Source organism: Podarcis tiliguerta (assembly GCF_965153285.1).
Source record: "Podarcis tiliguerta genome assembly, chromosome: 12".
Taxonomy (NCBI): Eukaryota; Metazoa; Chordata; class Lepidosauria; order Squamata; family Lacertidae; genus Podarcis; species Podarcis tiliguerta.
Window position 1 is genome coordinate 26,161,336 of NC_139545.1, and position 23,574 is coordinate 26,184,909.

Consider the following 23,574-nt stretch of genomic DNA (forward strand, 5'->3'; position numbering starts at 1 on the left):
GTGAGTTAATAATCTTGCTGCTGCATGAAGACACATGGTACTGTCTAATTTAAGAAAGAAGGAAACTGTTTAATATTATCTGTTAAATATTATCAAATGCATACCATGAGGGGATGTTTATAATGCTATGAGGCTGAGCTGTAGTGTTCCTGAGGCTCATAGCCTCCTCCCTTCTCCTTGACCTGTGCAGTTGAGGCTCATTTAAAAAAAAAGATTTAGCATTATGTTTGAACCAAGTCATTGATGCTATCAGTAGCGTAAGGTCTTGAAGTATAGTTGATGTTTCAGAAGGCCTGATTTAGCACAGAACAAAGATCTGTTTTTCAGGCCTTCTCTTTGGCTCATAACTGTGTTGGCATAACTAGAGAGTAGCATTAGAGGGAATTACCTCTGGTGACAGGAATCACTGTGAAAACTCAATTATAATTATGGTAATAATAAAACTATTTGGCTGTTAAAAGACCGTTGAATGCAGAGAGAATGCCTTTCTGATCTACAGATACTAGTACACAAACATATATATAACTTTGCTGTCAATCAAAAATATGAGAAAAGCAGTAGAAGCTCCTTTCAGGTATCCTAAACAATCTGGGGAACAAGATGCAAAGAATAAAATAAAAAATCATTTACAGGTAGATGCTCTATTCAAGGGGCTAACTTAGAGAGATAAAAAGGTAAAGGGACCCCTGACCATTAGGTCCAGTCGTGACCGACTCTGGGGTTGCGGCGCTCATCTCGCTTTACTGGCTGAGGGAGCCGGCGTACAGCTTCCGGGTCATGTGGCCAGCATGACTAAGCCACTTCTGGCGAACCAGAGAAGCACACGGAAACGCCGTTTACCTTCCCGCCGGAGCAGTACCTATTTATCTACTTGCACTTTGATGTGCTTTCGAACTGCTAGGTTGGCAGGAGCTGGGATAGAGCAACGGAAGCTCACCCCGTCGCGGGGATTCGAACTACCAACCTTCTGATCGGCAAGTCCTAGGCTCTGTGGTTTAACCCACAGTGCCACCCGCATCCCTTAGATAATCTTCTCTAAATACTTTACCAACTACACTCCACCCATAAACTGGATTTTCCCACCTAAAAGGTGGGAACACCTGGCTGCTTCATGGTAGAATCCCTTAGCAGGAGATAGATGGATAGATGGATGGATAGATAGATAGATAGATAGATAGATAGACAGATAAATATTGGATACCTATATATAGCAAAACATAGAATCCAATAAATATTAACTGCCCGCTTCTTAGCCCTGGTCGGCTTACCTAAAGGTAAAGGTAAATGTACCCCTGCCTGTACGGGCCAGTCTTGCCAGACTCTAGGGTTGTGCGCTCATCTCACTCTATAGGCCGGGAGCCAGCGCTGTCCGAAGACACTTCCGGGTCACGTGGCCAGCGTGACAAGCTGCATCTGGCCGTTTTCCTTCCCGCTAGTAAGCGGTCCCTATTTATCTACTTGCACCCGGGGGTGCTTTCGAACTGCTAGGTTGGCAGGCGCTGGGACCGAGTGACGGGAGCGCACCCTGCTGTGGGGATTCGAATTGCCGACCTTTCGATCGGCAAGTCCTAGGCGCTGAGGCTTTTACCCACAGTGCCACCCGTGTCCCTTTAGGCTTACCTAGTGGTGGTGAAAAAAGGATTTTTGGCTCAGGTCAGTGGTGGGCTCTGCTGGGGGGATTATAACAACTGTGTTGATATCTCCTTACATTATGGATGGCTATTATTCACGCTATTATTCACGCACAATATTTGTGAGCCACATCTTATGCGTATATATCTCTCTAGACCAGTGCTTAAAGCAGCTACTACTAGTACACAGAACAACAGCTGTGCCATCTCTAAGACACCACATTGCAGGGCTGCATCTTCTTTAATGTAGCAAGTTTTCAGCTCAAGAATAATCTCCATAAAACGGAGCCAGGATAAAATTTTATGAAGTGGCTTCACAGAGCAGAAGGTTTGCTAATATGCAAAGCTAGTAAATTTGCTTTGGAAGGAGCACAAGTTGATAAATCTTTCCCAGCGATGCTTTCTGTCGATTGCTATTGTAAGATATATTTTACTTAAAATTAGGATTGTCTGAAGCTCAGTGGATCTAATTATTTGTAATTACCCAGTTGTTGTCAGTATGTGGTCATTTTATGACAGCAGTAGCAAGTGTGTGGGTCAGGTTCAACTGTATATCTTTTCAAACACAGAATTAATGTACTATTGATAAAACCATTACTAGAACCAAATTAAAGTCTGAGCTGATGTATTGGTCCACAGGGTGCTGTCAGACATGAAAGGAGTAATTAGTATTCATTACTTCATACTCTACAACATTCCAATTATTAATGAACTTCAACTGTTGGTCTGCACCATATCTATCATCTGCCTCTTTCCAGTCTTTCTTTATTAGAGAGGGGGGAGGGACAAACACTGACACAATTCCTAAAATTAAGAAAGCATAAAATGTTGAAAACTTTGCTAAACTTTGCTGCAAAAACTGGTGCTTGAGACCTGTACAACATGTGATCAACTATTTAATGGATTATGTTTTTAAAATGAAAGGAAGGACTCAGACCAATTAAATCAATCACTGCTTATTCAATTCTATGGGGAGAACCATGCATTACACCAACAGAGAGTCTTGTGGCACCTCCAGAAATGAATATATTTATTGCAGCATTCACTTTTGTTAGTGAGGTGTATCCTCATTTGGAAGATCCCCTCGTCTCTCATTCATACACACACACACCAATTGAATTCATCTACAGATGTAGCCAAAGTCCCACAATTCACCCAACCACCAACAGTGAGGCATCAGGAGACCTGGGGGTAAGCCCAAGATTTGTCTAAGTAAAAAAAGTACCGTATTTTTGTGCGTATAACATGCCCCCATGTATAAGACGACCCCTATTTTTTGGGACCACAACAAAAAAAAGGGGGGGAATTGCCCAAAGTTATTGAGCTTTTTTTTTTTTTGGAAGGGGGGGAGATTGCACAGAGTCGTTGAGCTTCTTTGGGGGGGGGGGACATGCATCGCCACAGCCAACTATCGTTTGCACACTTGTAAATTCACTGCCCAGTTGCCACAGCAACCAATCACATGCCCAATCACTGCTGCCAATCTCCTGCTGCCTTCTGCCACCAATCGCCCAACCACCCTCTGCTATCCGTGTATAAGACAACCCACAATTTTGGCCAATTATTTCTAAGGAAAAAATATCATCTTATAAATGGTATTTGAAATCAATGGGGGGGGGATTATTTGACTGTAGCTGTGATTGGGCACAGGTTTGTCCAAATCCTTCAACAACAAAAAACCAAAATGTAAAAAAAAAATCCTCTATACCCTTGTATTAATTTATCATTTACAATTACCAATACAGCTAAGTGTCTGATGACAATTAAGTTCACAAAAGTTCAAATGATGTAGTTCACATAAACTCAAAGAATGTCCCCATCCCCATCTCCATACATGCAATTTTAAGTGTTGTCATGTTGCAGTTTCGTTAAGTCACAGACAGGTGGCTCTGTGAACTACAGCAATATGACCATCTTCTGAGAGCTGCCAGGCCATCACAACAGCAGCAGCAGCAGCAGCAGCAGCAGCAGCAGGTGGCCCAACAAATGGTCCAGGCGAGCTACAGAGGAACTGTCACAACAGATCGGGCGCTGCTGCCCCTGCACAAATTATGCCATTTCAGCCTTCTCCTCCAAGCAGGATGGCTGCCGTAGAGCTGTCCTAGGCTGCTGTGACTCTACCTCCGCAGCCTACCGCCTCCCTCCTCCTCCTCATGAGAGAAGGTTTAAAGCAGTGTTTCCCAAACTTGGCTCTCCAACTGTTCGACTACAACTCCCATCATCCCTAGCTAGCAAGACCAGTGATCAGGGATGATGGGAATTGTAGACTGAAAGCAGCTGGAGACCCAAGTTTGGGAAACACTGGTCTAAAGGGGGTGTTGGGTGTTGGGATGCGTCCGGGCCTCCAGGTGGCTCCAGCCACCGGTCAGCAGCCGGGTGAAATCCGGTTCTCGGAATAGCATCTATCAGTGACTCAAGCCTCAGAAGCCTTCAGAGACTGAGCATGCTCCAATCAGCAGAGTGAATAAATCTTCACAACGGAAGTGGCGGACAGAGGCATATGTAAGCGTATTTACAGGCATTTATTCAGCATCAGGAACAAAGGAAAAACATGTCTGCTTCCCTTCGTGTCCAATCAAAACAGCAGTATAGCAATAGCTATATACAACAGACTACTTGAATGGGCACAATTAGGAATGACAGAGTCAGACCACTGGTCCACCAAGTTCAATATTGTCTACAATGACTGGCAGCACCTCTCCGGGGTTTCAGACAGGTGTTTCTCCTAGTCAATGCCAGGTACAGGTAATAATCAATGCCAGGTACAGCTGGTAACAACAACAGCAGCAGCAACAACTTTATTATTTGTACCCCGCCCATCTGACTGAGGTTGCCACTCTGGACAGCTTCCAACAAAATCTAAAAACACAATGAAGCAGCAAACGTTTAAAACTTCTCTATACAGGTAGGAATGACCCATGTCTAAAACTCTGGAGAGACACTGCTAGACAGTGTTAGATAACATCGAGTTAGGTGGACTAGTGGTCAGACTTTGTTGTTCCTAACTAGGGACAATAAGTGTATCAATAAATTACGTTGTTTCTATTAGGATTCTGATGTTTGCATAAAGATTTAGATCCTCCAAGAGCCACATCCAAATTCCCAGTATCAATACACCTGTTTCACAATGCACTGCCTAAAGGAACAATACATAAAAAGGCACGGGAGCATCATCCACCTCTTCCAGAAGGTACTTACTTTCCTTTTTTAACCGTGTTCCTTCCAAGCAGGGGATCAAGTACAGGGTCTACTGCTTCATCCAAATTTTCAATCAAGACAACATCCCCACAAGCCAAAGCTCTTTCAATAGTTTTCAGGAACCTTTATGTAACAACATAAAATAGGATTAGAAGATGGTACTACGGGTGGATAACCAACGTCTGTAGAAAGTGAAGAAATTTGGGAAGCTGGGAAGTGAAGAAATCTGATGTGGTAGAGCAGGGGGAATGGTAGCGCAGCAGAAGTACCCATGTAAGTAAATTTGGGTTATATGACACTACTGCTTTCTGAATTTCTCTCTCTGTATGGGACTGTTAGTTGTCAGTGGTGGCACATACCTCTCTATTCCCCTTCCTAGCAGGCATCTTGAATGGATGGGGGGGGGAGCACTGAGAGACTCCCCCCCCCCAATATAAGAGTGTTATACTCTACAGCACAAGAGAGGTCAGCAAACTTTCCCCAACACTTCCCATCCTACAAAAACCTTACAGTAGGCTAGCGATGATCCGGCTCCTTGCTTTCACTCCCTGCTCAATCTTTGGATTCATACAAAAGTGAAAGTGTCCAGGCTACCCTAGATACCTTTTGCCCTAGATACACCTGGGGAAGCTTGAACAATTGTATGCTTGATGGAGGGAGGATCCCGATGGACAAATCAGAGACCTCCTGTTCCGAGGCACTGGAAAAGAAGCTCCCAGAGAGCATTACCCGATTCCTGCGTTCAAGTTTAACAGCTTGATACATTACAGTGAAGCACCTGAGATACATTCAGTGAACTAGGGGGGCTCCCTGCAGTGGCAGATTTGATAAGCACAGAGTTAAACAGAAGTGAGAGGAGATCTATTCTGAAACAGCAATGCCAACTTTAGACTATATAGGTTAAAACCCACCTTTGCTGGAAAAGAAATGTATCATGTTGTCATTTATGCATAGGAGTACTTTTTCAATGCACACATACCCCTTCTGTCCTAGATGTATGATTTTAAGGTCAGCTCCATATTTATTCTTTATCCATTTTATTCCTTGAAGTTGGGGGTCTATGAGAAGTGGCCAGCGCTCACAGTTTGTAAGAATAGAGGCGTTTTCGGTTGACATTCTGTCACTGGGCAGACCTTCATTATTCCATGCTGCAATCGTTGCATCATCCGTCAACATGGCAATCACGTCTAAGTCTTCACTGACTGGAATGCGAATCTTTGAAGCAAAGAGAAATATAACTTTATAATAAAGTTAACAAAAGAGCCAACAAGATGGTATTGTGAATAAGGGCAGATATAATCTATTTGGCAATGGCACATTGGGTAAATAAATTGCATTCAGTTGTACAAAAGCAGAACTGCATTTTCGTAAAACACACACACACAAAAACCCATGCTGAAACAGAATCCAGAGACACAAGAGTTCCATGCCAAGTTTTGCATTGCAAACACTCACTTCTTGAGATTTCAGAAATGGAAGCCACATGCGTTCCATCAGCTCTTGGCGATAGGGTTTGGTAAAGGATCCAATGTAAGAAACAAAAGCTGCTGTTAATAAAACATCCCCGCACACTGTTATTTCTTGCGCTTCAAAGGTTTTAATAGATTGGGTCCAGCGAACGTTTTCAGACTGAAAGACAAAATTATAAAATAGCATGGAGAAATCACACAAGTGGGTTTTTTTGTTTGTTTGTTTTTTGGTCTCAGAGTTTCTGCCAAAATGTGAAGATCAATACAGTAGATTTAGGCAGGTTGAGTGCATTTGAGACAAACACAAACAGTCCACCAATCAACGGAGCATTAGTAATATGCTCTATGGCAAAGACCAGGACAAAGGTATGCCCAGCAACATGTGATGAATCAATGATATACTGAGACAGCCCCATGGTTGTCAAGGAGGTTCCAAGCCAGACCATATGGGGTCATCATTGGCGGCCAACCCATTAACAGCTTTTAGAATATATTAAGCAGAGATATGTGCAAAAACTCGATCTGTCTAATCATTCCGTACCCATGGCAAAACTTAGGTGCCCATCAAACCTCTTGCTGGGAAGAAACCCCCGAGTTATAACAAGATCTGTGATTTGGCAGAGGGCCTTCGGCTGGTGCCTACCTCCAAGCTTTGGCTGGTGCCTACTTTGGGTATCTTGTGGCATAAACTGAAGGTCTCCTCTTCCTCCAATTGGTTGTGTGAGTGCTTGCAATGTAGATGCCATGCACATGGTAACATGGCCATAATGTAACATTTAATATATGCAGTGGTGATCATGGTTTAAAAATTCTATATTATTCCCTTTTTGTGTTCTGCCCTGACACCACTTGTGACGAGGGACAGGATACAAATCCTATAATCAATAAACAAACAGCTACACATTCACAGGCCCTCAGAAAATGAAGCTGAAATTTCAAAACACAGCTATTAAACTGAACTTCAATATGCAGAAAGTATGCCCAGCAAAGGAGATTACAACAGTTTTTGCTGTTTAAAGTAGCAGCTATTACACTCCACAATTCTATGTTATTTCAATATAAAACATTCTTGCTATCTGGTATCTTTTACAGAACCTATTAGTTCCTTTCTTAAATCACTAGCTGAAGGGAACCAAACAAACCCATTAACTTGCAGGAGGGAATTTTGATTTATCCTTTCTCTTTCCCTCATTGTCACTGGCTGGTAAGTCATAAACAATAAAGTGCACCTACCTCATTCTACAAACTAGCTTTGAAATCTGAAGATTTACTAAACATAGAATGATTGTCTATTTAAATCTTCAGTAATTTTACTGTACCACCCCAGCATCATAAATCACAAGTGACATTGGCTAACAAGGGTTTAAGAGTTGGAACATGTAGTGTAATAAATTTCCAGACAGTTAAAAATCACTATAATTTTATTCTAATGCATTATAGATTGCCTGTAATATCATCCTGGCCGGGGTGACCCATTTCTAATTTTGAACAGCTGTTCAGCTCGGGAGTTAGTTAATGATTAAATATAAATTGCCTGATTTATTAGTCTGAATGGTTGAGCTTCCAGGTCAATGGCATATAGACAAAATCATCAGTCTTGATGCTTTTCAGAAGTTAACTGTCTCCTGTTTAAGTCAAAAAGAATTTATTCTCTGAGGAAAAGTGTTGATGCTCTCAATTAATTGTTATATTTTCTTTTTCTTTCTTAGCTTACACAAGTACTTTTAAAGTGGAGGGGATTGTCACTGTTTGGTAGTAACAGAAACTTGGAGAATTCTAACACAGTAGCAACTAAAGATATAAGCAAGGCATTACAGGACCCAAGGATATGCAATTCTTTTTAAAAAATCTTTTACCTACTTATAATGTTGATGCAATGCAATTTCCCCTTCAAAACTACTCTGGAGTAAATGGAATGCAAGCTGCAGGGCACTTCAGCTATAAATACTATTATTTTTAGCAGTGCAATCCTATGCAGGTTTAATCATAAGTAAGACCACAGATTCCAGTGAGACTTACTCCTGTGCATTCTACTGGTTTCCAACAGCTTAATCCTATACATTAGATATGGGGACCTTTGGCCTACCTGGTATTGATGAACCACAACTCCCGTCATCCCCGGCCACTGGTCATGCTTGTTAGGAGTAAGGCAAGTTGTAGTTCATCAAGATTCGGAAGTCCAAACACTTCCCACACTTGCTATGCAGTCTTGGTTGCCAAACCTGATGCGTTCCGGGAGTCCAATAGACTTCCGGAACCGTTCAAAAACCAAGGCAACGCTTCCGATTGGTTGCAGGAACGACCCACAAACCACTTTTGAAATTCCTTGTGCGCATTCTCTGTGTATGCCTGTCTGTTTTCCCATACACACAAATGAGTTCCCTGGATCCCACTGATTTCACTGGCTTAGTGCCATTACGCTAAAATTATTAAATAAATAATTAAATAATTAAAACAACTATGTGCAAACTAACCATTAAATCATTATCTGTTTTGATATGAAGATGCTTTTCTGCCGATGGAAATAATTAGAAAACTAAATTCCTTATAGAGGGTGTGCTTTTTTGTTAATTAAGTGTATATTCTGTACTTATTAGAATAAGATTAATGCTTTTTATGAACCTAAGAAACAATGCATTGACTGTAGCCCACTTATCCAAAGGTTAAGTGCATTGTGGGTGGATACAAAATGACTCCGTCCTGACCTGAAGATTATTCAGTCTCAGTGCTCATTAACCAAAGGCTGACCATGCTGTCAGAAAGTGTTCACTTTTCTGTACAGATCTAGCGACTTAGTTACAGAGATTCTTCTCTGGGGATATACAACCCACGGAGCAAACATATCGCATATGATGCAAAAACAGCAGCATAATGTCTAGGGCTGGATAGCCAATTAGGCTAAATACACTGTAGGGGAAGGCACCTGCAACAATATCTCCCCACCCCCCAAAAAATAATTTTCTACAGTATAATTATTCCAGAGTTCTGAAGTCTGCGTACTCATGGTGCTCTTTAAAGGAATGAATAAACAATTATCTTAGCATCTTACTGGGACATATGGAAATGAACTTCTTAAGTATGTCTGGTGGTGGAGCACATGGTGATTAAGATGAAGTCCCAGTTAAAAAAATTGATGTTAATTTCTAGCCCAGGCAATCTCTAATCTAACCAACCTAGCTATTGGAGCCTGAACAGACATAGACTTTTCAGGAACCGTCCAGGAGCCATCATCTATGAAATTCCATCTTTTGTTCAATAAAAATTAAAATAATTCTCTACATCTTCTATTCAACGAGAGAGAAGGAATGCTATATAAACTGCTTTCTACCAAATTTCCCAACAAGCAGCAAACTTCCTCCTGGAGCTCAGATCAAGGAGTCTCACTGCTGCATGTAACTGGAAGGTGAAATCTTTGGTGCACACTTTAGTCATGGATAATAAGGAGCAATGAGGATGATTACTTAAGTAGTAAGATAGATTCTTCTTATGCTCAATGGAAATGTGTTATTATTTCACAGAGTTCAGTCCTGGTACTGAAAACTGGTTCTGGAGCTAAGCTCCAATAAACTCTGACTCAAATTAATCCTTTCATGTGCACACATTAACCTACATCACTCCAGCAGTTAGGGAAGGAAAGCAAGCAAGGGCAGCCTGCACAATATCCATGTCGCCATATTGGTTAGTGTTTTTCCTCTTCCTGTTAGTTTAAAGCGGCTCTCATTTCAGCAACTCAGAGGCATCTAAAACCTGACACTCCAGAAATATTTCATTTCACCAAGACCCTTCTCTTGAATACAGGTTCACCTGTTTTGATCAGAACTCCTGAGAATGATATTAATGAATATGCTACTTGCCTCAAGTCCTTTAACAAGCCTGTTAGCCAGCTCTATAGTCTTATTGGTTCGGCTGACGTCTTCTTGACATCTGACTTTTTCTGCTGTTGCCTTTTCAAAGGATGCTGTGAGTTTGCACAGATTGAGATCCAGTTCCTAAAGAGAGAGAGAGAGTTAGTTTTCATTCATTCATTCATTCATTCATTATTCATTCTTCACATACTCCTGTTGGTGAATAATAAAAATACAGTTGTACCTCGGGTTAGAACTTAATTCATTCTGTTGGTCTGTTCTTAACCTGTTCTGAAACTGTTCTTAACCTTAAGCACTACTTTAGCTAATGGGGCCTCCTGCTGCCGCTGCGCCACCACTGCACGATTTCTGTTCTCATCCTGAAGCAAAGATCTTAACCCGAGGTAATATTTCTGGGTTAGCGGAGTCTGTAACCTGAAGCGTATGTAACCTGAAGTGTATGTAACCCGAGGTACCACTGTAATGGTATAATACTTTCATACAGTAACCATCTGAAGCCTCACCAAAATGGCAGGCCACAAGTGTCAAATGTTTTATGCTGTTTGCCTCACTACTATTTCCTTCATCTTCTCACTCATTTCCCTTGGACATCTCATGTCGCATTTATAATTTATGCAAGAATCTCAGTTGCCCATATCATGCCCCCTAGCTGCCATCGTCTCAGCTGCTGATGTCACAACCTTTGATGTTAAGAAAGCTTTAGTCGACATAGTCACTTTGGCAATAGAGAAACAGCTGGATCCACATTCCAAACTCTTTGAGCAATTTATGCAAATATATGAGGACTTTCAAAAGACATCTTGCTCGTGCAGATCAGCTGAAATGGACAGAACTCCTGAGCTGCTTATCAGATAAAATCCATCGGAAACTGTCAATGATGTTAAGTGGCTTTTGCCAACATGTCTATTAGGCTCTGATAGAAAGTGCAATCCCGAACAGCTGGAGGGCACCAGACGGTCGAAGGCTGATGTAAAGTCTTCAATGCCAGTATTTTATCTTGGTATTCTGTGTGCCACTATAACCTCAAGAATATGTTGCATTTTGCAATCGTATAAAATCTAGCTATAATCTCAGAGCCATTGTAATGTATTTTATAGCCATGGACAGGGAGACCACCCAAAGCTAATTCAGGAACCACAGGGGTGGGGGAAACCCAAGAGTTATAAAATTGGGAATGATAAAATTGTAGAGAAGTGAAATAGCCGCAATGCCTGGTTAACCAAATACACAAGTGTGACTAGAATTCATGTGGGTAATGAGGTAGCTGATCCAATTTTGTTTATGGAGGCATTTATGGTAATGATTTGAAGGTTGACCCATTCTGCATGGCAAAATGCCACCAGCTCTTCCGAGAGCTTTTAAATGGAGACTTGAGCAATGTGGAACATTAACTGTGATCCTATGATGTTTAATGGACTATGAACAAGTCTTGAAAGTAGCAAGTAGCAAGAAGGCTAATGTGGACACCTCCCCCCCCCCCAGCATACTTCTAGTGCCAAGAACTGAATAAAAGACCAACAGGCTTTTTTTTTAGAGGGTGGGGAGTGAGTCTGTTTCTATTAAGATGGATCTTATATTTCTCATGGAAGGGAATAATCAGCAAAGTTTGTTTGCTGTTCATTAGATGGGAGTTACAGGCTAACTCCTCCCCATATTTTTCTAGTTGCCTTTGATTGTTTTTTCCCTGCCTTCCGGGCCCACAAAACTTGTGAATCATCATGCCAAATTCAGCTCATCAGCTGTGTAGGGCAATTCACCAACAGCTTAATAAACGTCTTGTCCTTTTGTGCCTGCCTCTGTCTTCAAAGTAAGGTGGGATTGTCTTGTATTAAGCAGGTCCTAATAGGTGGTGGGCAATGCACGGCTCTGTGGGTTGCAAGTTGTGAGTCTTGGAACTGTTCTTTATGATTCAAGTGCCAGGTTGGATGATGTTGGGATAGGGTATTTTTTAAAAAAATGCAGCCTGTACCTGGGTATGCCAGAATGCAATTCAGGAAGATGAAAATGTGAATGATGACATGCTGGGGCCATTTAACGCTTCTGAGCTTTTCCTTTCTTACAGTCAATTGACAGTGGGAAAGGGCTGAGTGCAAATGGACTGCCAAAATTTTATGTGCCTGGGAGGTGAAACTGGTGGAGCCATTTCACCAACAGTTCTCCACAAGGTGACAGAATGCTCTAATAGTATCTCCTGAGAAATATTTTGCTCAGTATTAATTGAACCAGCACCACCAAGAAGGAAAGGAGGACCGGAAGGAGCAGAGCCAGAACCTATTGCTTTCTTCAACAATATTAAAACCGAATCCACAACTGAGTCCAAAATTCTTCACCACAAAAAATGTGTATTATATGGTAGGGCTTGAGATTCTCCAGCAGTCTGGGGTGTCTGTGAAACAGAAGATTCTCACATAATTTATCAGAAAACACTTTTCTGTGAAACTGGTCCAGTCCCATCAGTTCACCAAGGTTCCACATTGTAGTGTACTAATATCTAGCAGTGCTGTTATCCAAACTCAAGTGTCCTCTAAGATTTACTTACAGTTAGGTAAAGGTAAAGGGACCCCTGACCACTAGGTCCACTCATGACCGACTCTGGGGTTGCAGCGCTCATCTTGCTTTATTGGCCAAGGGAGCCGGCGTACAGCTTCCAGGTCATGTGGCCAGCATGACTAAACCGCTTCTGGCGAACCAGAGCAGCGCACGGAAACGCCGTTTACCTTCCCGCTGGAGCGGTACCCATTTATCTACTTGCACTCTGATGTGCTTTTGAACTGCTAGGTTGGCAGGAGTTACTTACAGGTACCATTCAACAAAAGGTACTTTCCAGTGTTAATGAAAACCTTCCTACCAGATTTAACCTTCGTTCTCTCTTCTAAGCATGGCTGGAGATTAGGAATTAATTACGCCTTAACTGCCCTTTGAAAACTCTCATTTAATTGTCATTTTTGTTCCTGGGAGGCTTTAATAAAAGATTTACCTCCTCAGAGGGGGGTGGGACTTTTCATTTTAAACACAGAATAAATTAATTAAAGGCACAGTAGCTCTAAAATTGTTGAGGACTTTTCTTTAGGAGCATTCCAGCATGCGAGTCTGGGTTAGAATGCTGGCACACTTAGGCACACACTTCTGAATCACTGGTTGCTAATCCAGTGATTAATGTTGTATATAAATGTTATATAGTAAAACAAAACTAAAAACCAAAACTTAAGATTTGTGAGAAGGTGGCCTGGTATATAGCAGTTTTACAGTCAGCTTCAAAATGAAGCTAGTTTGGGAAATCCACACAAACTTTTCTAGATTAATACAGACCAGACTGAAGAGTGAATTCCAAAGCAACTGAAAGCTTTGGTTACAACTTAATTTTGTTTGGTGTCATTTCATTGGTTTTTGAGTTTGAGAAATATGTTTGGGGAAATTGAACACCATTAAAAGGGGATTATGCCCCAATGAACACAGTGAGGCTTACTTCTGCATAAAACGTGGATGTAAGAGCATTCCGAGGGGGTTGTGCTGCCCACCCTACAGTCTGCTCAGAGACCTCTTACATCCACAGGTGAATTGCACTCTAAAATATGTTTTAACAACATTTATTGCCTCTAAATGTGAATAGACAGTCTTTGGATACTAGTGTGCAATGTGGTACTAAATACAGGGGCTTTCCTCAGTCATTGCGAGGGTACACAGGCCACAGCTTAAACGTTTCTGCACCACATAGATAGAAGCAAAGTTTACATATTAGAGACGTAGAGAGAGTTGTGTAGATTGAAATAAACCTTTTGAATCATGTAAAATATGTTCATGGAAAGATTTAAAAATAATAATATCCGTTTCAACAACATTAATTTTGCTGTTGCATACAGCTGACAAGGATTTAATTTGTCATTCTGAAATATATTTTAGCAGGCATTAAAAATGAAGGGTTGTTAGCACAGTGCCATCCAAATTGATGATGTGTTATTGATTACCAAGTAATAGCTGCAACATTTATTAACCATTACAGAAAATTACTAGGTAAAAAGAATACTTCTGTATGAAAAATTAGAACCATGCTTTCCCAATAGAAAAGCACTGGTTTATGGGACAGGATTCCATTGGAAATCCATAAGATGGGGACGACTACCTGTGACTCTATTTTTCAAAGGCGTTAGGTTTGCTGAACGATAGAAAGAATAGTAGGCCAATAAATGGCAAACAGACATAATGCTGAGGGATGCATTGAGAACTGAAGGCCAATGAGCAAATGGCTCAAGTATTGATAAAGGATGTTACTTGATAGAAAAGTTACCACCATACAAATGTACAAGGCACAGCATCTAATCTCATTATAAGCACTGGCAGAGAACTCAAATTAAGGAGTGAGGAATAGGCTACATAGTTGAATTTGAAAGTAGCTGAGATCTTTAATTATATTTTGAAAGGGTGGGTAATCAAAATAGCACACAATTTATCTTGCAAGTAATAGGAGGTCATATCCCCCATGGCTAGAATTTGCTTTGAATTAATCTAGTAGAAGGCTAGTTTTGTATCTTGCACATTTGCAAAAAGTGATCAATAACAATTATATTTATTTATTTAAATAAATGTATATTATGTTAATAATGTGGCTGAATGGGTTTGGGGGAAATTCTCTAATTTCATGTTAAAAGATTCAGTGCCCACCCCAAACAAAAAAAGAAGATATATTCAATTGGTTTATGGGGGGGAAATGCAATAACGCCCAATATAACTAAATCATATATTAGACACCAAAACAATAGCTTCATAACCTGGCAGGGCTAGAAAGCAGTAAAACACCTTATCTTTACAGACAGCCTCTGTGCATTGCCACAAAGAATGCTAGCTTGTTAGACTACGAACTAGTGCAAGATTAGGATTGGAGTAAGGCCTACCCCAAGTTTTTTCCTGATGGCTTCCAGCTTTTCAGTAGCTGCTGCAAGTTCAGCATTTGCTTGGGCCAATGCTTGGCGTTTTGGCTCCACATCACAGTATACCTGGGAATTCCAATATTAGAAATTCTTAAAACTATGATAACACAAAAAAGTTTTAACAAGAAGTGATGAAACGGTCATGTTTTTATCCCAAGGTGATCCACCTTCAGTTGTTTCCACAGTTTATTAGGCAATATTTCAGCCGGAATTGATCGCACCCTCCCTTCTTTTCAAGTTTTCAAGACGCACTTGCAAGTCATAGGAAGAAACATCACAGAATAGATAAATTGGATGCATTAGATATACATTTAATTAAAAGTAACGTCCTGGAATATGATAGATAATCTAACACTTGTATTTCAGTAACCATTTGCTATCAGATTGCTCTGCATTTGTTGTCTGGCGCATCACAATCTTAGCCTCCAATATGAATGGAAGTCTTTTCCTTCCTTTGCTGAAAAGTCTGATGTCTCCAGGGGAGGATGGTTTATTAGGACAAACAGAGCATTGGCCCACCAACCTGCCCCCCCCCCACTTGCCTGACTTCTTATTTACACCCTGCCTAGGAGAATGGCACTGCCTGTTCATTTCCTCCTCCTCAATCTCTGTTTTGCCTTTGTAAAACTAATTAGGGAGGAGGGGGCAGAATGAGTTGGTTTTGACTGTCATTGGCTGCAATTCTTCACATCATTAACTCTAGCTCCACCTACTGTTGATCTCCTTTTACCCTACCCATCCCATCCACTCACTATTGGTTTTCTCTCGTTACATTGCAAGGTGCTTTATGAACCCAACACCCTATCCAAGCAGTACTTGATGGTGTACATGAAAGGATGGTGGCATGATGTTTTGTTTTGTTTTGTTTTAAATACTGGGTTGTATCCAGACTGTATCAGCCATTCCTTAGCCTCACTAAATCCAAGTTCAGGACATGCTACTCATGCCTGATTTAAGTCCCACTGCTTTCACTGTACCCACACACAAGGTTGGATTCTCTATGTTGTGCCATAGTCTGAAAACTTGGCTTTGCCATGCTGTTCTTAACATTCTAATCGAGTATTCAGCATTTCCATTGTGAATTTAGAGTGTTCAAAGTGTTTCACATACATTATTTCACTAATGATGGTAACACCCCGATAAGGCATTTTCCAGCGCTTTTGAGGCTGAGAGATGGGGACTTGCGTTAAGACCGCCTGGTAAGTTCATGGTGAAGAGAAAGCTTGAACTGAACTTGCTCACATATCTTAGCAGCTAGATCATATCTTAAGAGGGACATCCATTTGATATGTTCTAATAAAAATAAGTTGCACAAAGTTTGTACCCTGTGCACCCTTCATCTTGCTACTTTCTGCTGAAAAATATTGCTTCTCCAATGAGCGGCCACCAGATACCTAAGCTATTCCCCCCAATTTATTTCTCCAATTGCAACAAACACATTCAGTACCTCATAGAATTTCACTATGTTGATAACCCAAGCACAGAGACCAGCTGCTGCAAATGACTTAGTGCGAACCAGGTTTGGGTTGAATTCCGTGTCTTTCAAGTAATGTTCTTTGACCACTTTTAGACAATTCCCTGGGATGTGCTCCTTGTCATAGTTAATTAAAGCTTGCAAGAATTCATCAACCTGGAAGGCAGTTAATGCACTTAACTTATTATTGTTGAATAACACTTCAAGCCTGCAAGTTGATTTCAAAATACAAAAGGTTAAAACCCAAACAAGCGTAGTGACCCCCGTTTTTAAAATAGCAAATAAGTATTGATCTAAAAAGTAAGTCATTTTATGCATATGCACTTGCAAATGATAAGTAGAATCCTAGAATTGTAGATGGAAGGGACCACAAGGATCATCTAGTGAACTCATTACACAGGAATATTTTGCCCAACGTGGGGCTCAAATCCACAACCCTGAGGACGTTTACTCCTGTGCCTCAATATATACATGAACATTATTATTTACATTCAGAGTCATATCATCAGGTTGCAATGCAATTTACAGATGGTGATAATGTTGCAAGAACCTTTCCCATGAAGAGTCTAGCTGCATTCCAGCTTCGGTCTTTTGGTACTTTCCCTTTATTCGCCATTAGGACCATTACAGCAGCTGTAACGTTGGTCACTGCAATTGGTGGGTTAGGGAAGGCTTTCAGTTCAGAAAGGTTCACCTGAAGAACAGCAACAAAGATGGTGTTGAAAGAAAGCCAAGCGCGTGCTGGGAGAACAAAAAGCATTGCGACAACTTGAAGAGATTGGCAAGGGTTAGGATCGCTCTGCCTAAGTATGCCTGTGGAAAGCTACGTGGACATAGGTGTGTGGGTGGCAATTCCAGGGGTCAGCCAGGGGTGCCCTTGGAACAGTTGACAGTCAATGTAACTACTGAGGAAAGCTACAGAGGGGATAAAAGACACAAGCTGCACCTTCACCTTGCACCCTAGCTGGCAGAGTTTTGGAGATGGCAGATTGCCCACCAGTTAACTCCTGTCCCAATCCCACTTAGGATTGTTCCGTAACTTGGCTATCTGTGATCCCCTTCCTCTACTAGAGCTGAAGATGTCTATAAGTAGAGAACAAATGAAAACTGTAAGAATATAACGGGTGTTATTGTATCAGAGCAAAAGATCACGCAGTACAACACTCTGCAACCAATATATAGTCACAACAGGGATGTCACCGTTTCCACACAGTACTCTGCACCCAATATATAGTCACAACTGGGGGGTCACTGTTTCCATGGTTGCATAAGAGATACTGTCTAAGTTCTAAGGGAGGAAATATTAATTGTTTTGGATATTTTTGTGTTATTAATTATACTGTTCTGTGTTTAACTAGGATAAGCATATCACATTTTATCACACAGTGGGAGCTAGAAGGTTGTTTGTTTCACGCAAGTAGATGCAATTGCAAATGGAATCTGATGCAAAAACTGATCGCTAGAATGGGTTCATGAAGTCTTTCAACTTTCATTAAAACTATCAAACTGATACATGTCATTGTCACAAAAGGTACATTCCAAAACACAGAAGTGTTGAAAAGATTACCCAGGGCAAATTAATGTGCTTGGAGCACTGGTAAAATGCAACATATCCAAACTGAACAAATGGTGTTTGGATGCCATGAAATAATTTAATATAGCTTGGCATTCATGACATGAAAAATGGAATAATCTGGAAAGACCGACAAAGAGAAAAAGACTTAAGTCTGCTCCATGAGAGCATGAAAACTACGCTAGTAATCATCCCAAACTACATTCTTGGGAAAGTGAGCAGGCTGTATTTGGGGTGGGAATTTGCAGTCAACACGTCACATGGCAGACAACCACACCATAGTTTGCTATTTACCTTATTAAGCGTATTTAAAGCCGCAGTAGCAGCCACCAGGGCAGGTTCTGCTTTCACCAGGTCATCCTCACACTCTTTCTGTTTCCGAGATACTTCTGCTTGGATGGCAACAACCTATTTGAACACACACTCTTAAGTTTTGATTAAGGCAGCAATCATGGAATTAATTACTTCAAAGTAGGCTTCAATTAAATCAATTGAGACTTAATTCTGAGCAAACACAGTTAGGAATAGAATGTAGGGAAGGCAGAGAGTACCTGACATTGCAGTATTGCTAAAGCCATTATTAAAACTAATGTATTTATCATGTTCTGTACATGATGAACCACTATTATTTCAACAGGTTAAAAAAAAGGGGTGACCAGTGTTAATTATTGCAATATGTAGCATTAAAATATTTTTGAATCTCTGTAGTTGAAAGATTTATCTGTTGCCCAATGCCCTCTTAATTTGAATAAATTATATTGTTTAATTTTTGTAGACCAATTTAAGCCTTTTGAGGCAGTTTAATAATAATAATAATAATAATAATAATAATAATAATAATAATAATGTTATCATTTATACCCTGTCCATCTGGCTGGTTTCCGAAGCCACTCTGGGCGGCTTACAGCATATAAAAATTTGTAAAAACATAAGACATTAAAAATTGCCCCAAACAGGACTGCCTTCAGATGTCTTCTAAAAGTCAGATAGTTGTTTATTTCCTTAACATCTGATGGGAGGGTGTTCTACAGGGCGGGTGCCACTACCGACAAGGTTTTAAATTTATTATAATCAGTGATATGTTGATCATTCATTTTGAAAGTGTTTTTGGCAAGCAGTTAAGGAAATATATGATGAGATTATTTTGAGGGTCACAAAAAGTAAGTCTTCTTCTTTAAAGTGTTGTTTAAAGTGTTGACAGGAAGTTATCTCCTGATAATCACACTATGTGCTGAAGCTTATTGCTTCAAAAAGTGTGTTTTGAAACATGTCAACAGTATCCCCCAATCCTAACACCATCAGAACAATACCGAGTAACAGCAATCAGAGGCTCAGCAAGGGAGGGATCCTTAGTACAGTGGTACCTCGGGTTACATACGCTTCAGGTTACATACGCTTCAGGTTACAGACTCCGGTAACCCAGAAATAGTACCTCGGGTTAAGAACTTTGCTTCAGGATGAGAACAGAAATCGTGTTCCGGCGGCGCGGCGGCAGCAGGAAGCCCCATTAGCTAAAGTGGTGCTTCAGGTTAAGAACAGTTTCAGGTTAAGAACGGACCTCCGGAATGAATTAACCCGAGGTACCACTGTATATTGGTTAATGAAGCCAAATATAAGTAATTTTAATGTGAAACATGAGTTCAGTATGCAGAAGGACACGGAAGCTGGACAGCTAATGCTGAACCCTAGAAAGTACATCATAGAATGCAAAATTTGGAAGTGAAACTGTAGGTCAGTGAAATGGACTTCAAGAACAATTGAGCTGTTCAATTGAACTAAAAAAAAAAAAAAGCCTTTAAAAACCTGAAGTGCTCAGAGATGACTCTCTGACCTTTACTGTATTACATACAGGCCTGATTCCCAAGATCCCCATCCATTATATGCTTGAATGAGTTCAGTGCTTATTGTTCTTTCATATCATTAAAAGAGCTAAAAGGTTGGAAAAATGCATAATGTAAAGAAAGGTCAAGTGGTAATCATGGTGTGAAATGTTGAAACATGTGTAAGTATAATAATTCTTTAGATTTTATGCTCCCTGGAGAGGTAGGTGTTCAAAATTGTTCACCTACAAAGGTTTATTATGTACTAAATATAGCTCAACAACACTAAATTGTGGAATTGCACTGACCTTTTGCTCCTCTGCATCAGCGATGGCCTTTTCCTTGCTCACTTTCTCAGTCTGAAGCCCTATCTTGGTAATCAAAGCTTCAGCATCTTGATTTCTCAGTTGCAGCTCTGCCTCTTGAGAGGCAAGTCTGTGTTTTAAGTCCTCCACCTAAGGAACAGCAAAGGTATTAGTTTGGAACAGGTGTTTCTGGAAACTGTGTTTAGTAGAGACAGCTTTCTGAAAAGGTGGGTTCTCAACAGCTGGATATCAATGAGAGCGTTTTTGTGACTATTAACTGCAACAAGACCCCAAGTAATGATTTGATCTGCCTTAATTGCTTAATAAGTGAACGCTGTGGGGCACACTTTTTTCTTCCCTTCCCTTTATCCATTAAAGAAATGCATACTTGCTATCTTCAAGCAGTTAAAAGAAAACACACAGAGCTCCCAGTTTTAAAAGAATGAACATCAAACCAGGTTTACTATTATATTATTGGTATGTTTCATACACTCATAATCACCCGACTGAGACTGTGTATTAATTGAAGTATTGATTGCTAGTATTTCTACTAAAAAGGGAAAGTTACCTGTACAAAGCTGAGTAATTTACCATTTTCCATGTAGAATAGGTCTAATAAAGAACATGAGTTATGATAACTAAATAAAAACCCCATGTTCAGAGGTGGTGTATCACTGGATATCAGTTTCTTAGGGAACAAACTATAGGAGAAAGCTCTTGCCCTCAAGACCTGGTTTATGGGTTTCCCAGAAGCATCAGCCTGGCCTCTTCAGGAAGCAGAGAAGAGGATGGAGTAGAACATTAAATGGGCCCTTGCACAGATATCCAACTGGAGTGATACTTGGAATGAGACCTACTTTCATGATAAACCATGGATGTATTAGCTGCCTCTGGGACAAACCTGGATCTCTGAAGTGAAGGGTGGTCAGTCATGCTGCCTGGGGCTACTTTAGCTGTACAGTGATACTTTGGTACTCAAACAACTTGGCTCCCGAACAAATTGGCTCCTGAATGCCACAAACCCTGGAAGCCAAATGTCTGACACGGCGTCTGCGGCTTGTGATTGAGTGCAGAAAACTCCTGCAGCCAATCGGAAGCTGCGCCTTGGTTTTCTAACGGTTTCAGGAGTCGAACGGACTTCTGGAACGGATCAAGTTTAAGAACCAAGGCACCACTGTATATGAATAATTATACAGATCTACACCAGGCTCTTGGACTTACATAATATTGTTGTTGTTCCTCTTAATTTCATTTACTGTCCATGAGGCACCCTGGAGCAATTTACTATATAAAGCAATTTGCAATTATATAAGCTAGCATGAATTGTGATTAATTACTGCTACTGTTTATTACTACTATTACTACCTGAGAAGCTGTTGTTTTCAGCTTCTGAATGCCATTCACAAGGTGTTCCTTGTGCTGGGACATTTTCTGGATTTTCTTCTCCAGGAGGTTCTTATAAAGCATGATTTGTTCCAGAAAGCTTTTGGGAGTTGTATAGTTGTACCTCCTCTCATTCAGCCGAAACTTTGCACTCATCTCATTTACACTGGTGTGGGCATAGGCCATGAAACGGCAAATAGAGTCATGAAACTGTGGCTGAAAACATAAAAGGGCATGAAAGGGCATTTAAATTTCAAGTGTTAAAAAATCAGCTAATGAAATATATAGCCAACTCTAGCAGAAACTACTGATTCTAAGACAAGTATGCACAAACACATGAATTTTAACATTTAAAAGTACCTAGACATTTATAAAACATTATTTTTCATGATACGTATATTGTGTTTTTATGTACAGTATGTCTCTACATGTGTGAGACACCCACACCCACACACCCCACTTAAAATGCTGCACTATCAATGTAAGCAATTTCCATTTCGTCCTCAGTGACTTCTACCATACTTAACTTTCTAATTTGTGGAATCACATCTCCCTCATTTTAATGATTATTTATTGCATTCAATACAAGATGTACCCAGTTCAATTAATCAGGGGAAACTTAAAAATCAATTAATATGAATTAAATGAGCTACTGCAACTCTTAGAAAAGTCACACATAATTTACCAAAGAATTGTCAATAATACTTAGGAGAGCTTTAGGAAAATTACTCATGAGCGGTTGTTGATACAGCTAAACGTTTCGAGCCAGCATAATTAATATTACAAACAGGTTCATTTAGACAACTTGTAATTTATCTCCGAAACAAAACTTATTTTTAAACACAGCTTCGTTTAAAAAGAGCTGCTTTTAAACTACAGTAATGAGAGTGCAATTTAAACACACGGAATCAGTATACAAGTTGGGTGCAAAGTGACCAAACTCCCGTTTCCCCAAAGAAATGTTTTGTCTATGTTCAAATAACTTTTTGATGAGACCAGAATCCGCCTTAGAGCTTAAGAGGCTAAATTACTCAGCCCATCATTTTCTCCCTTCTGCAGGCTCTCTCTCTCTTTCTCTCTGCCATGGGGACTTTCTTACAGAACGACTGGCTTCTTCCCAACCATGATCCTTATGAGAGACCTTTAAGCAGCAGTTCTGAAAAGCCTTTGGTAACAACAGTTTCATTTTAAAACCAGCCTGGGTAGTAGCTGGTGGTTCCGGTAGAGCTGGAAGTGGCTTGAGACAACTTGTCCCAGTGGGGCAAAATAACTATTGTTGTCAAGCTTAACAAAATGGCACAGCATGGGAGGCATGCTGGGCCAGAGAGCAGCTGGTTGTAATTCACACTGTTTTTCAGAAAACCCTAATCGTTCTGAGCAGACCTCTTTGATGATTGGTCTTCCCTGCATTTTCAATTTGTCACTTTCTCTTATGATAAGGTCAGCGGTGACAGCACTTCCTGACATTAACAGCTGTGGCTTCTAAAAGGGTCATTGTGGAACTACTAATTGCAGTAATTTCATTAGCATAAATTATTTATTCTGCCGTTCATTTATCTCCAAGGTTTTGGTGGTGTTTTGTTCAATGCTACACCTTATTCCTGCCCCCCCCCCCCGCTGTATCAGCTCCATCAGGCAGCAAGGCAAACAATATGATTAATGCTAATTTGACCCTTTAAAAAAAAAAGAATTATGCAAATTGCCCCTTTTTATTTAACTCTGAAGGATTAAACAGCAGTAAACCAATAACCAACACAAATTTCCTCTAAATAAAATGTTTTAAAATGTTCCCAGGGACAACTAGGAAATCCTTTAAGGTCTGTTTTTCAAACATATTCACATGTACATTCTCACATACACACAGACAAGCCCTGATCTAGCAAGCAATTAGAAATAAATTTCCATGCATTGATATCCCTTTAAAACATTT

The 23,574-nt window shown here is 40.4% G+C and overlaps 1 protein-coding gene across 1 annotated transcript in view; it reads right to left on the reverse strand.

The window, feature by feature from the left end:
• Nucleotides 1-23,574, reverse strand: part of DNAH11 (dynein axonemal heavy chain 11) — a 141,819-nt gene that overhangs the window by 31,125 nt on the left and 87,120 nt on the right. Inside the window, exons 56-65 of the mRNA XM_083405297.1 lie at nucleotides 21,627-21,860; nucleotides 20,265-20,411; nucleotides 18,431-18,544; nucleotides 17,114-17,257; nucleotides 16,537-16,719; nucleotides 15,054-15,155; nucleotides 10,153-10,287; nucleotides 6,285-6,458; nucleotides 5,809-6,044; nucleotides 4,830-4,952 (exon numbers count right to left, since the gene is read on the reverse strand). Of these exons, the coding sequence (XP_083261423.1) occupies nucleotides 4,830-4,952; nucleotides 5,809-6,044; nucleotides 6,285-6,458; nucleotides 10,153-10,287; nucleotides 15,054-15,155; nucleotides 16,537-16,719; nucleotides 17,114-17,257; nucleotides 18,431-18,544; nucleotides 20,265-20,411; nucleotides 21,627-21,860 (1,592 nt within the window). The remainder of the gene's footprint in view (nucleotides 1-4,829; nucleotides 4,953-5,808; nucleotides 6,045-6,284; nucleotides 6,459-10,152; nucleotides 10,288-15,053; nucleotides 15,156-16,536; nucleotides 16,720-17,113; nucleotides 17,258-18,430; nucleotides 18,545-20,264; nucleotides 20,412-21,626; nucleotides 21,861-23,574) is intronic.